At 54.0% G+C, this 14,596-nt stretch overlaps 1 protein-coding gene across 1 annotated transcript in view; it reads left to right on the forward strand.

The window, feature by feature from the left end:
• The first annotated feature begins 266 nt into the window (after positions 1–266).
• The window catches only part of HS3ST6 (heparan sulfate-glucosamine 3-sulfotransferase 6), a 40,616-nt gene continuing 26,286 nt past the window's right edge, over positions 267–14,596 (forward strand). Inside the window, exon 1 of the mRNA XM_037385449.1 lies at positions 267–666. Within this exon, the coding sequence (XP_037241346.1) occupies positions 305–666 (362 nt within the window). The 5' untranslated portion in view covers positions 267–304. The remainder of the gene's footprint in view (positions 667–14,596) is intronic.

Genomic DNA, 14,596 nt, shown 5'->3' on the forward strand with positions numbered 1-14,596 from the left:
CATCCCGCCGGCGCGCTGGGGCTGGGAGCGCTTCCCTCCGCCGCGGCGGGGGCGGGGGCGTGCGGGGGCTGCCCGGGGCCGGGGGCTGCCCCGCCGGTGCCCCACGCGTGTCCCGCGCCCTCCCCCGCCCCGCGGGTGGGCGTGGGGGCGGCGCGCGAGGGGCGGGCCGGGCCGGGCCGGGTGGGCGCGGGGAGGGGTCGGGCCGGGAGCGCGCGGAGCGGCGCGGAGGGGAGCGCGGGAGGCGGGGGGGGGGGCGGGGGGGGGCGCGGGATGCGCTGCCCGGCGGGGCCGGGAGCGGCCCCCGATGGGATGTAGCGGGCGGCTGCTGGGACCCGTCGGGGGCCGCCGCGCCTCGCTGCTCCTCACCATGATCCTCTTCTTCACCTACTTCTTCTACTGCCTGCCGGGGCCCTGCGAGCCGCTGCCGCCCGCCCTGCTGCTGCCGCCCGCCGCGCTCCCCGACGGCGCGGGGCCGGGGGCGGCGGGGCCGGGGCCGGGGGCGGCGGGGGGCAGCCGGCGGTTCCCCCAGGCCATCATCGTGGGCGTGAAGAAGGGCGGGACGCGGGCGCTGCTGGAGTTCCTGCGGGCGCACCCCGGGGTGCGGGCGGTGGGCGCCGAGCCCCACTTCTTCGACAGGTGCTACGAGAAAGGGCTGCGCTGGTACAGGTAACGGCGGCGGGGCGGCGGAGGGGGGGGGCTCCGGCAGGCGGTGATTGAGCGCCGAGCCGCGTTTAATTGCTTCCCGTGCAGCGACGGGGTTGTTCTGCAACAGGCTGGTCCGGGCGCGGCAGGTCCCGGGGGATAACGGGGGTTCAAGGGGCTGGGATGGCGGGGGGGGGGCAGGACGGGGGGGGACGCACACGGATGCGAGTCCCTGGCGGGGATGCGGCTGGAGCCGAGCTGCGGGATCCCGGGGGTGGCAGCTTTGACCCCCGCTTCGCTGGGCTGGGGGCCGCTGCTGAAGTGGGGAGCAGTGGGAGTGCGAGAGCCGGTCCCGTGTCCCCCCGTGTCCCCCATCCCACAGCTCAGCCAGCCGGGGACAGGTGGTAGGACGGCCGGCAGCAGAAATTTGCTTTTTTTTAATTATCCAGGCTTTGCGATTTTAACCTTTAACGCTTTATTCTCAGCCATCCCACTGTTTCCCCACTGGGTTCCTTTAGGAATTATTTTATTCGAGTGGCTTATAAAAATAAAGGGAGCGAGGACCTGGGCTTGCAGGAGCGGGTTTGATCCTCGCTGCACCTCGGAACAGGGAGCCAGCGGAGGGGAGGGTAAACCAGTATCGCCCAAATTCCTCGGTAGGTTTGTGTCAAAGGGCAGAGCTGTATTGATTCAAGGGACTTGGTTGGGTTTTGAGGATTTCAATAGAATTGAACTCTTCAGGCGATAAAGCCTTCGGAAGAGCAGCTACTGTGCATGTGGTGTCTATTAAACTCCCGTCTCCTGGCCAGCTCCGGAGTGGCCGGGCCAAATGAAGCCGGAGCTCTAAGTCCCTTGAAGCCAGTGAAAGAATCTGGTCCGTTATTTTGAAGAGAGTCCAAATGTGTAGATTTGTAAAAGCACGGCGGTGTTCTCGGTGAAAACATCTGAAAATAATAAAAGGAGTAGCTCTCCCTGTCCTTCCTGCCTCTCCATCCTATTCTCCCCGAGCCCCGCGGGAATACTGTATTTCTTACATGCTCTTAATGTTTCCCGATGTTTTGGGGGAGGCTGCAAATTTGGCAGTCCTCGCCAAAATAATAACCTGTGAAAATCAGCGTGTTTAATGGAAAGTGTAATTTTAGTGGTAATTTTACACGCAGGATTTCGGCTCTGTAAGACCACATCTGGGCTGTAAAGTTATTGACTTAACACACCTTCAAACACAGTAAGTAGCGCACTTATTTTTATGACTGTATTAATATTGCCGTGATTTATTAGCTCATTTCTCAGTTCCATTTGTATCTACGCTGCTCTAGAAACAATAATGATGATAACTAATCTTTTTGGGCGAGGATTACAAGATAGATCGTGCTTGGCAGAATGGGAGTTTAATGACTGTGAGCACATAATTAAAGTGTGGAAGATCGAACGTTTTCATATCGCTCGCCATAGTCCAGTGAGACGTTTGCAGGATGGACCACACTGAGAGAAGAATAAATAAATCTTAGTTTTGGATTGCTGTGTAGTGAGTTTTTAGTGCTGTAAGTGCTTGCAGGGAGCCTGGCCTGATACCAGCGAGATGTTTTAAGATGATTCTGCATATGGTTATGGTAAATTTGGAGAAATCGAGCAGGGAAGGTTTTCGGTGTGGCCAGATGCAGCACGGGGAAGTGCTGTGCTGTGCTGGGAAGAAGTTGCATCCTTCCTAGTGAGAAAAAAAATCAGTAGATGTTTTGCTTTAACTCTGCATAGAATAAGTGTGTTTTCAATCACATGCACAACTATTTTCCTTAGTTTTCTCTTCTCCTTGCCTCTCTTGTTTTGTCTTCCTATAAGACCTTCCTATACTGAGGGGTTTTTTTCCTCCAGAAAGCCAGACAGAGCTAAATGTTTAAAGCTGGGGTGTGTTGGAGCGGAGGAAAATAGAAGTTGGACAGAAGTTCAGGTTTTTCCAATGAGTATCTCAAAGTGGTGTAAACATTTTTAAAATATTTGAACTTGCTAGGAAACCAAAATTACACCAACTGCTTTTCATGCCAAGATATTTGGCCCGAAGGCACCTGTAGGTCGTTGCTTGTCTTAAGTAAATGTGGGGGAAAAAATATTCCCTTGGAAATATTGCCACAGAATTAGTTTGTTCTTTCTTGGTCGTTCAGTCCTGTAGCAGTTTCACTGCTGGAGTATCTGCTTGTGGGTGCCGAGTAGTTTACGTTATAATGTTGTAAGCTACTGACTGAAACCATCTATTCTTACTGAGTGTTTTATTTTATTTAAATTTGAAATAGCCCAAAGTCCCTTTTTTTTGGAGTAGTTTTTTTTGCTAGTGAAAAGAAGATGGTCTGCAAAAGCAGCAAGCATCTCGTGCAAAATTCCTTGAGTTATTATAGGTTTAGCTAATTATGAGGAGATTAAACACCTTTTCTAGACTGCAACATAAATTACCTAGTGGATAATCCAAGCATAACGTGACATTTTATCCTAAAGCAAAACACTGTTTTATTTTTTTTGGCACTCAGTACTGCCTCATATAAACATAAATAAAAAGAAGACGTGATGGTGGCGTGCCTGCCCCTGTGCTGGCGCAGCGCTCCGGGGAGCGCGGGTGTCCCGTTTGGGGACCAGGGGGACGTGTTGGCTGGCTGGGCCATCTTTGGGGGAGTGTGGGCGATGGCCAACGGGAGGAACGTAACTGAACCTGAGATGTTTGCGGGTGATATTTAGAACATCATTGCAAAAATCTGAAGAGACATCCAGCCTGACGGTGCGGGGCCAAATTCTGCCCTTGCTGGTGTGAATTGTGAAAAACTGCGCTTGTGGGCCAAGTCACTGCAGAGTGTAAGGGGTGTAACCCCCTCTCTGTCTGCAGAGCAGCACCTGCGTTGAGCTCAGGGACCTCTGTGTGAGGGGGAACAGAGTCGAGGTCACCAGCAGCATTTGGGGTGCTCGAGGCATTTGCATTTCATGCGATGCCTGTGCGAGCGGAGCTGTGGGCTCCATGCCCCAGTGGGCTCTCTGGCGGACACTGCTCCGCTGGTGACATTTGGGGGGTGTCACTGAGATCTTTGCCATGGGACTGTTCCCTTTTTGGCTGCCGGATCTGGGCTGGTTTTCCACGCAGCTGCCTGGTGTTGCTCAGGGGTTTGGACCGCTCCATCTGCCTTGCACTGTAATTCGGTGCAGCCTCGGCCGTGCCGGTGCTGCGGGGACAAGGGCTGGAGACAGGGCGGATAACAGCGGCTTTGGGGCATGCAGGCAGTGCAGGGACAGGGCTTTGCAGACACTGGTTTGCATCAGAGAGAGTTTGCGGGTATGGATGCTGAGGGCATCAGCCTGATGTAGCTTTTCCGAAGAATAGTTTCCTTGTCTCCATCTGCTGAAACTTTGCAGTGATGCTTTTCCTCTGTCTTGTGTTTCCAGGTATGATCTATCATCCGAGTCCCTCTTTTCCGCCTTCCCTTCCTGCTGTTTTTCCGCTAGCCAAAGGGAGAATTACACAGGGCCAGGGCTCCCCGCGACCCTTGGCGTCCCGGGCGAAGCACACACAAGGCAGCAGCTGCTGGGATTGTGCTCTGGGCAACTGCGCCCTGGCTGGTGGAGCACACTGCAATTCATAGGAATTGTAAAGAATTCTTTATGTTTTCACGGTTTGGGCCAGAAGCAGTAAAATCTGCTATGGGATGGTTAGTCACAGTTGGCAACCGCCTGCCGGTGAGTGGCCAGGCTGGAGCAGGCACCGCCGCTGAGCATCCTCTGGTGCTGCAGAGCCGTCCCAGAGCTCTGAACCTCTCGGAGGCTGAATTTAGCTTTTTATTGCCATTTTCCCTTTTGAACAGATGCAGCGCATGCAGGTTTGCATGCAGGGGGAGGAACTTTTCATGTGGTTCGTCATGCATTACACTGTGCTTCTGTTAAACAGTGCTGGGGGGGTCCCAGCTTGGGAGCATCTGTGTGTGCCCGGGGGAGGCGGATGGAGAGAGCTGCTACATGCGATGTGGGTTTGTTGTGTTTTTCTGTGTTTCCCCCCCCACTTCAAACTCATTCATGGGAGCTAATAACGTTCTTGAAAGGCATCCAGGATTTCTTGAGCCGGACTTTGTTATCTCCGAACCTTGCAACCCTGAAGCCTTTGAGCGGCAGGGAAAGGACGCGGCTCCAGCGCTGCTCTTTTGACTTTTGCTGTGAGTGTTATTGGCAGTTGAAAAGTAGAGCTAAGTAGATGCCTTGAGGGGTTTTTGTGTGTGTTGTGATTGTACAGACAGATCAAGACACACTATAGCACAAGCTCTTGAATAAAACCTGACATTTCAGCTACTCTGGAGTCACCAGGCTGCGTTTTGGCACGGAGCTTGTATCCCTTTCCAGGGAGAGCTTTTCACAGGCGCGTTTAAGAAATACATAGGTGGGAAGAGACAAAAGAATCTTGTGAGGAGTCAGATGGCGATGCACTGAGACCTGCACCGGGACATTATCTTTATTCATTGACACCAGCTAATCTGGTCTCCTGATGGACTCACGTTTCAGGGCTCCGCAGCTGAGAGTGGCCCTTGTTTTTCTTGGTGCATTTGCAGAAACTCAGTCCTACAGCGTGCTTCTTGGGTTGATTACTTCGTGATCTCTTCTTTCTTCTTTTTTTAAACTTTCTTTACAAAAATAGAGCCTTTCTGTGTCAGCTTCCCCTATCCTCAGCCCCATGGTTGGAAAGTAAATCCTAAAATGCCAAGGAAAAATACGGGAAACCTGAGAAAAAGCTGTGATTTTGTAACTATGAAGAAGATGTTTTGAAGCTTTTATTTAATGGACAGTGGCTTGGATTTGCTTTTATGCAATGTTTAGGTCCCAGCTCTACACTTAGTACAGGGCTTAAGCGCTGTGTGCGTCCATAGCAGCCAGCCAGGGCTCCCCGCGACGGCGTGCCCCTGTTTTACTGCACTGCCTGGGCTCGATGAGCGATCTGCAATACGTGCAAAGTTTGGTCTGCTGCAAACTGCTTTCACGTGGGATTAAAAATAGCTTTTACTGCCATGACGAGGAATTAACATTTGAAACTGTTTAAAGGCATCCGAGGCTGATGTTATTGAGGGCAGGCAGGGGGGCTGTGCCTGCCTTGTTTAGGGGGCTGTTCCCCCCGGCAGCGAGGGTGCGATGGGGCAAGGAGCATGACTTGGCCCTCCTGCCCCCCGCTTTCCCACTGACGTTATTCCCTTGCTTTCACGTGGCGGCTCCCAAGCCGTGTCCCCCATCCAAAGCCCACCGAAGCCCACGCAGTGGTGCTTGCTGGTGTCAGCAGGTCCGTGGCTCTGAGTTCCAGCCTGGCTCGGTGCAAGGTGACGCAGAGCCGGGTCGTTCCGCACGTCGGTACGTAGGTAGTGTCAGGCTGAGGCGGTTCAGGCGGCACGTTGGCTGCCGCTTCTGGGACAAACGCTGTGACTTGCAGAGTGGAACGAGTTGCGGTCTTCCCGAGCCAGGAAGGCTTTCCCTGTCGCTGTCTTTTAAATAAATGGTGGGTTTATATCCAGGCTGTGCAGTGGGGTGTGCAGGAGTGACCTGAGTGTCTAAAGGGTTTCCAGTGTTGCTATTGCAGGCTGCTTAAATCAATCCATAAAGCTGGACACCTAGAAATCATGGGGCTGGTTTTAAAAACGAATATTATGTGAACCAATACCTTTAGAAAATACTTCTGTATTCATGCCTTTTTTCTTGTGCTCCCCTGGTTACTCTTCTGTAACCTCAGGGGCCTGGAATTTAAGCGTATAAGCATAGACAGGTTTTTTTATCACTTACATGTAACTCTAGAGAACTTCTGAAAAGATGTCAAATATCATGAAAAGTTCACATACAGCAGTGAAAGCTGTGAGGTTTCTGTTGGTTAAATTATTGAGGGGCTGGAGAAATAGTCATCACGGAGTGAGAGTGAGTTTTGGAGTTTCTTCTTAGAAGTATTATGGGGTTTTTTCCTAGATTATTTTTAGATGCAGACAGTGACAGAAGGCGGAAAAGGCCAGTGGATTTAGAGGGTGCTTTTATGCAAGGAGAGACTATTACTTAAGAGAGTTCAAAGCTTATTTATAAAACGGTAATTACCATCCCCTGAGACGGAAGTGGGCAGCTCGCGTCGAGGCGAGGAGGGGGTTACAATAGTTAATTGGCAAATATGCTTAAAAGCTTCTTCCTGACCTTTTAAAAAACTTTTTGCTGAAACAGGCTCGGGCAGAGAGTGAAAACCTGACTAATGAAAGGCCAGGTTTAATACCAGGACTTAGCTCTAAATGGCTTTTCAAAGGGCTTTGGAAATCCTCCTGCTTAGGGAGCCAGCCGGCGTCAGAAGGATGCTCCCGTGTCCTACGTGACCACGCTCTGCCCCAGAGCGAGGTGGGGCTCCAGGAGCTGGGCGAGACCCCAGCCTGGGGGCTTCTTCCCCACATCCCAGCTCTTGGGCTGGCTGGTGGGGCTCAGGCAGGCTGGCATCGCCGGAGCCCCTCGAGGTGGTCTGCTCTGCCCTCAGCCAGCTCCATGCAAGATGCCCCCGCTGCTGCCCTCCTCCGTGGAGCATCTTGGGCAGGTCAGTTTAATACCTGCCCTTGCTCCCATGCTGCGCTCTCGCCCTGCGGCGAGGACCAGCCGTGTGCGGTGGGCGCGATGGAGGTGCCGCGGGTGCCGGGGCAGTGAGGGGGTTGGCGAGCCCTGGCACCCCTGCCAGCCTGCCCTCCATACCCTGCTCCAGCAGCCTGAAAAATCATCAGCTTATTTACCTGGGAGTGGGCAGCAGAGGAACCAGCGGGACTCCTGGAGCCCCTTCTGTGCCTCCCACCACATTTTTCTGGTACATTTGTTTAGAAATTTATTAAAGTGAGGAGCAGAGGGATGTTCTGGATGGCTTCCTGGATGCCTTTGGAAAGCACGTGGTTGAAAGCCTGGCTGGGAGGCATGGGGTGGAGGAAGCCTGGCCAGGTCTGGTCCAGACCAGCACCACTGGCCTGGTTTAAGCTGAGTCTTTCCTTGAAAGAGGATGTATGGGCTGGATGTGGGGATTCACAGCATGTGAAGCACAGGCCTCACTCCCCAGCAGCTTGTGGGGCTCCTGGGGACACCGTGTGTTGCTCTCATGAGCCAGGGTTTGCAGGGTCTGACTCGGATCTCTCTAGCGTCCTGTCTTACCCTGGGCTTGTCCAAATCCATCCCACTGAATGGAGTGGGTGGGTGGGGGACAACTCTGCTCTGTAATAGAGAAATGACAGACACATGGTGTTTGCACACAAGGAATATATTGCAGCTTTCTGCAGATGTGCTGGGAGCCCAGGGGAAGTGGATCTGGTACAGATCTGTGCAGAAGGCGCAGGTCTGATCCTGCACCGCTCCATTAGTTACCGGCGCTCTGCCTGAGCTCCTGGGCACCGTGTGTCTGGCATCACAGCATGTATCGTGCGTCCTGGGCTGCGGGGGGGTCCTGGGCCGTGCAGTCGGGGGCTTTCCTCTTGGCAAGGTCTGAGGCCCCAACGTGTTGGTGCTCAGGGCACGGTGTGCTCATGGCTGCTCAGGTTTTACATGCTCACCTTTTGTGGTAACAGTCCTGGGTGGAAAATTCACAGCAAATCATTTGGGTTTTTGCCTCCTCCTCCCCCTGCGCAGTGGCAGCTCGCAGATCACAGAAGTCTAAATGTCTTCAAAATTATTCATGCCTCTCTTAAGTGAGTCACTCTTGGTCTGAGAGTCGTTTGAAATGCAAATGGAGAATATTGCAGGCAGGCAGGCCATGGGGGCGGCAACCAGGGCACAGAGGCAGCGTGCCCGGCTAACTGGGTTTGAACCTGCAAGCCATCCCGATGCACTGGGTTGTGAACGCCTGATGCCGTGTGCTGCCGGTGTTTGCAGACAGCAGGGATGGCTCTGCCTGCGGAGGTCCAGGCTTTGCACGGCTGAGGTGCTCCAGAGCCACAGATCAAACAGAGCATGCCTGTTGTGGCACGGGTGCTGCTGGGGACACGAACCGCCCCGACCTGGAGCATGCAGAGGTCTGGGACCAGCACTGTTTGAGGCTCAGATATGGGGTGGAATGGCTGAAATGAGCTTCTCGTAAGCAGTTGCAGAAAACTTTGGCTGTTTGGGCTATTAAAGCACCAGCACAGAAATGTTTTAGGCGGCCAAGGGGAATGGCAGCACTTTGGGAGTGGGATGTGCTGCTGGGTTCTTCGGGAGTGATTCAGTATGACTGAGCGTGTCCCGCTGAGGGTATCCCACGGCCAGGCAGGGCTACAGGGGGAATGAAACACTCTCCCAGCCCAGCCAGCAGCTCTGCAGTGCTGGGGGTGGCACAGGCATCCCAGGCGGCCAAGATCGCTGTGCATGTTAACACACAAAATTGATTACAAGCAGGAGAGAATTACATTAATATAGTCACTTGTCACTGAGGTCTTATTAGTAATCTCCACTCATTAGTCTGGAGAGAATAAGGATGTGACCTTGTTAAGCGCCCTTGCTGAGGGAAAGGCTGACCACTTTGCTATTGATTTATTACTTAGCCCCTAAACAGCTCGGGTGAGCGTGTCCATGCCTGTGCACACCTACCTGTGGGCGCACAGGGGGTGTTCCTGTCATCGGGATAAAGAATTGCCCGTCTCCTCGCCCGTCCCTGCCTGCACCCTTTGGGCCAGTTCAGCGGGGGACTTAGCAGCTGCTTTTGGCAGGCGCCGTATTGTGCAAGAAAAAAAACCCCAACAACCAGGACCTGCCGGTGATTGATGGGAAGGGACAGGACAAGTGACAGGTCCCGTCCCTGGAGGCCACATCACGCCTCTGCCTCCTGCCCGGCACTGCATGGTGCTGCTCGGCAGGGGCTGGCAGACCCTCCTGCATCGCCCAACTTCCCAGCTGCTCCGGAGCCTGCAGCATCCCAAACCCCGGTCCTGGGGGGACCTGGGCAGTGGGCAGAGCTGCTGCCTGTCCCCCCGGCTCAGCTCCCTGCACCAGCACCCGGCCGAGGGCAGGATGGCTGCTCCGTGGGTGCAAGCAGGCTCTCTTCCTTGCTGCAGGTGAAATCAAGCCCACAAAGCAAACAGCCGCACAGCGAGGAGGGGACCCGGGAGCAGACCCCTGCCTCCTGGCTGTGGCCAAGGAGGAGACCCGGGAGCAGACCCCTGCCTCCTGGCCGTGGCCGAAGGCCGAGCTGCCCGCGCTGTGCCCGAGCTGCCTCCGCAGCGCTCTGCCTCTCCGCACCCATGGGGCAGGGTCCCTCAGTGCCTCTGCTGCCTCTGCAGTCCTGTGTCAGATTGTTTTATTTTGTTTCCCTTTCTCAAGACAGGCTGTGGGTGCTGATCGTGCCCCAAAGGTTTCCCCTGTCTCTTCGTGCCCAACGCCTCGCACCACATGCCGTGCCGTTGTTCCCAGTCTTGCCTGTGCTGCTGAGCTCCCCTGTAATTCCAAGTGACAGCACACCCCCACGGACACCCTGCCAGGGATGAAATGTCAATAAGAGTGGAAGCGAAAGAAATCCTTCAATTACTGGGAGCGTGGAGGGGGCTCGATAAATGCCATTGATCAGATGCTTGTCAGCGCAATCCCTCATCACTGCCACTTGTCAATGGATGCTGCGGAGCGGGAGGGGACCGCTGGCCACCCGTCTCATCCCCAGCCGACACAGCCCCGTTGTGGTGGTGGCTCTCCAGGGCCGGGTGGGTTGCTGATGGCTGGGTAGAGCTTTTCCCAGCTGCTTGGACCTGGCTGGCCGGGACCTGCCGGCTGCATCCCTGCGAGCGACAGCCTGGTGGGGTGTGTGGCCAGGGTGGGCAGGGGGTTATTCTTCAACGAGAGCATCAGCTGCTTCCTCCGGGTGCTTTTATATTTCAGAAAATCATGTTCCTAAGCCACACAAGCCATGAGAAAAATTTCAAGGGGCTGCTGCCAAGTACTTTTGGCTGAGAATTTAGGTTTTGTTGAGGGAAGGGATCATTTGTCTCCATGAAAAGCCCATTTTGGGGGGAGGGAGGGAGCTGAACGTCCCCCCACAGTGTGAGACCCAAGCGTGACAACCTGCATCCGCTCTGCTGCCACCCGGGTGGCGCGGAGCTGCCGCTGGTGCCTCTCCTTCACAAAGGAGCCGGCAGGCAGGGGCTGGGCTGCTGCTGGGAAGAGAAGGGAGAAAAGCATCCCCAAGGACCTGATCCTGCCCTGCAGGGAGGGTGTGCTGCTGCCGGATCAGCACGCGTGTTGGAGACAAGGGTCTGATGGTGATGGTGGGAGCATCCCAGTACTCAGGGCTGGGGCAGGGGCTGCGTGCAGGAGTGGGACCAAGCCTGCCATGGCCGGGTGCCATCCTGCCCTCACCTGCCAGGTTTTTCTGGGCTCCAGGCTGCGCCTGGCCGGCTCCTGCAGCTGAAGTCTTGCTTTATTATTTATTTGGAGCTTGTGTGAAGAGGGAGGTGTTCCAGAGGGATGGCAGTGCTCTGCAGCTGCCCAAGTTTGAAGCTCAGACCTTGTCTTAAGCAGCATGGGTTAGGTGCAAGGGTGGGGGTTATGAGCACTGGCAGATGGCTCCAGGTCACTCATGTGCCTCAGCTCCATGATTGGGGCCCTCCAGGTCCCTCGTTTTCTTCTAGTCGGTGATGAAGGCTGTCCCCAGTGCCCGCCCCCCCACCCCCCCACCCCCCCCACCCCAGGCTCTAGTGCAGGTCCCTGTCTCTGCAGCATGCCCGGGCTGTTTTAGGAGACCACCAAGGACAACTGCTGCCACAGTCGCCCAGACCTGCCCTGGACCTCGGGTTGCAATGGCGGGGGTCACATTGCCCTGTGCTGGGCATTGCAGCTCATCTCTGGTGCTTCAGCTGCATCCCACGGGTGAGGGAAGGTGGCGTCGGAGCCTCGGGGAGGAGATGGGGCTGCTGAGTCTGGTGCAGCCTGCGCCGGTCCCAGTGGGTCGCCATAATTAGCCCAGGCATGGGCTGTGAGCTGGCGTGCCAGCTAATTACCTGCCACACAGATGGGAGGGATGTGTAGTGTGGGTGTGAGCCAGCCACCGTGTCCTCTCTGAGAGCGCGCTCGGTTTGATCCTGATCTTGTTACAAGGCGGATAACAAGTGATAGCTGTGTTCAGTTCTGATCTTGTTCTGTGTATTAAAAATTAATATTTCTCTGCTTTGAGGTGTATGGGGAAGCGTGTCAAGGTTTGCTGCATTCACGGGGCGGCTTACCAGGGATCACAGGAAGGGCTCTGCCTTGTAAAAGGTTCATAAAACTTGAGTTACTGAACAGGAACCTTGAACGAGCGATTCCTTTTTAGCATTAATCACTCTGGTGGCGCAAGATCTCTTCTAAACGTTTTTTTCTAGGCAAACATTCTTTAAAGTAAAGGCAAATTCAGGCTTAAATCCTGCCCAGGTTAGGTGACAACCTGACTCCAGCTGTGTCCAGCTGTGGGAGCCTCATGTCAGCGTTACCATCACAGCTCGAGTGTTAACGTGCACCTTGCTGTTCAGGGGGTTCTGGCTGCGTGACATCGTAGGCTGAGGAATTACACAGCGGGGGGGTGGTGCATGTGTGATGTGCCCTGACCAGAAAACAGTCCCCAGACATCATCCTTCTGTTGGGTGAAGTTGGAGCCAAGTTCGGGATGGAGAGGAAGGGTAACCAGTACCCTTGGGGAAGAAATGTGGCTGTGAAGCTCTCCCGAGCTCAGCTGGGATGCTCTCAGGGTCAGATCTGGCACTTCACCCGGTAGCTGAACATACGTTTTGAAAGCACAGTCTGGGTGGAGGGCAACGTTGGGAACTCTTCTGGTTTTGCTATGAATCTCAAGAGGCTTGGTCGGTTTTTTGAGCTGTAGCTCCTGGAGTCCTGGGACAGGGAGAGTTTCAGTTCTTGCTTGAAGCAAGTATCTCCTGAAGACAAGAAAACTGAAGGCTCAGGAAACAGAAGTAAAGCTTTGGAGAACCATAAGCCATACATATGTGCAGGCTGTGTTTGAAGACAATCCCAATTTGAGCTGTGATTCAGCTGAAAGTGGTTAATATTCTTCTCACCTATAGAAAAACCTCGGCAGTTAGTTCTTGCAGAGTTATGAACCTGGTGGCTGCAGTTCAGGAGCCCCTGAGTGCCGGCAGCCCGGTGAAGGGTGGTGGCTCCACCATGGTCTGAAGATCTCAGGGGAGCAGCAGAAGGTGGAAGGATGCTGCGACGGAGCTGGGTGCCCCCACCGGCAGGCAGGTGGGTCGGCCCTGTGCCGGCTGGGGCGCCCCGTTACCCTAAGGCACTGCACATGATGCAGGACGTAGAACAACAACTTTAAAGAACAAGTCAAACTGTTGCCACTTCAAAACTAGTCTTAGAATTGATGCCAGGACTCCAACAGACTGATCCTCCTTTATTCTCCTTTTAATTAATTCCTTTGCCTGCAGTGAATTTCCATCTTTATTTCTGCTGCAATCAAAGGGACTGCGAGTAGCAAGGCTTGCATTAGGAACAGACTGATCCAACCTTTTTTTAATCTTCCTGTATCAGTTACTCGTCTTTTCCTTGTGCTGCCACGATGCATCTGAAGCACACATGCCAGGAGATGACTTGTCGAAGGAGAGATGGGGCACGCAAAGCCCTGGAGTCTGCTCTCAGCAGGTCTCCTTTGCTGGCAGTTTTGTATGGCAGCAAAGAGCAGGAGTCCAGATAAGCTTGCTCAGATACACAAATGGGCAATTATATGGTCACCTGAGAAGTGCCTGATGATTTATGGTGGTATTAAAAGGTGATGGTAAGAGTAGAAAAGATTTGTAACATCTGCATCGAAAACCCTGTCTGTGACCCTCACACCCCAGATACCAAGATATTAAATATCCAAACAGGCATTCAAGCCTGCGGATCGCTTTGACAGAGATCCCTGCACATCTGGTAACACTTGGCCTGATACTTAAGACCCTGGACAGTGTGTAATTAAACGTAATTCACTCCTTGCCCTGTTGCGGACACAAAGAGGCTGTTCCTGCTTGAAGGGCGGTCTTTGGAGGAGCCTTGTGGAGAAGGGATGTGCAACCTAAGCTGATGTGAAGGTGAAGATGTGCTCTGCTGGGGGATGAGAGTCATCTTGTGGGAAAGCTGTCATCTCCAGGTGGCAGAAGAGCCAGAGCTGGAGTTGTTGAGCTTGGTGGAAGCTAAGCCTGATCCCACCCAACAGCTCTATCTTCTTGCTAGTGATGACTGCAGCTCCAAAACGGCCTCTGTGGCTTGCAGGTTTCTTCCCATGTCCAACACTTGTGTGACAGCGTTGGCCATCCTTGGACAGACTGCTGGATCTCCTCATTCTCAGAAGGCTGCAGAGGTCCAGGGTGATGCTGTTGGCTCGGGCGGTGGGACCCTGCCTTGCTAGAGCAGTGCAGCATTCCACTTTCTCCCTTTTCTATCCCATTATCTGCACTTCTAGCTTCTGGTCCTCCTGGTCAGGTGTTCTGCTTGTTAAAGGGAAGAAATCGCAGCTGGAAGTGGAAGATGTAAAGAGTGGGCTGATCAGAGAGGATGGTTTGTGGTGCTACACCTTGACACGGGTGGCCTGAACATGTTATTGCATATCCTAGTGTACAGCAGAGCCTGCATGTGGTAGGGTGGAAGAGCAGTGTGGGATCTGAGAGAAAACACTCATTTTGTGGACTCTTGTCCTCCGTGCCTTCACAGCTGGAGGGGGTCTCTCCTTCCAGACCCTGGCCAGCATGAATCCATAGGATGCTGTTGTTACCAGTGGGGTGATGCTGCTTTGCAGCAGTGGGGTTCCCAACTTGAAATTACGTCTCAGTCTGCCAGAGCTGCCTTGTTTTGTGCAAACACCGATTTTTTAGGTGCAAGTGGAAGAAATCTGTTGGTGGAAGTGGCTCTGACAGGCATGTTCACTTGCTAGAAGACTGCACCGTGCCGAACTCACAGCCTCTGCTTTGTGCTGAGCTGAAAATGAGCAGAGTGGAGAATGCACATGTTTTCAGAGAACAGG

Source organism: Falco rusticolus, chromosome 4, assembly GCF_015220075.1.
Source record: "Falco rusticolus isolate bFalRus1 chromosome 4, bFalRus1.pri, whole genome shotgun sequence".
In the NCBI taxonomy this organism is placed as follows: domain Eukaryota; kingdom Metazoa; phylum Chordata; class Aves; order Falconiformes; family Falconidae; genus Falco; species Falco rusticolus.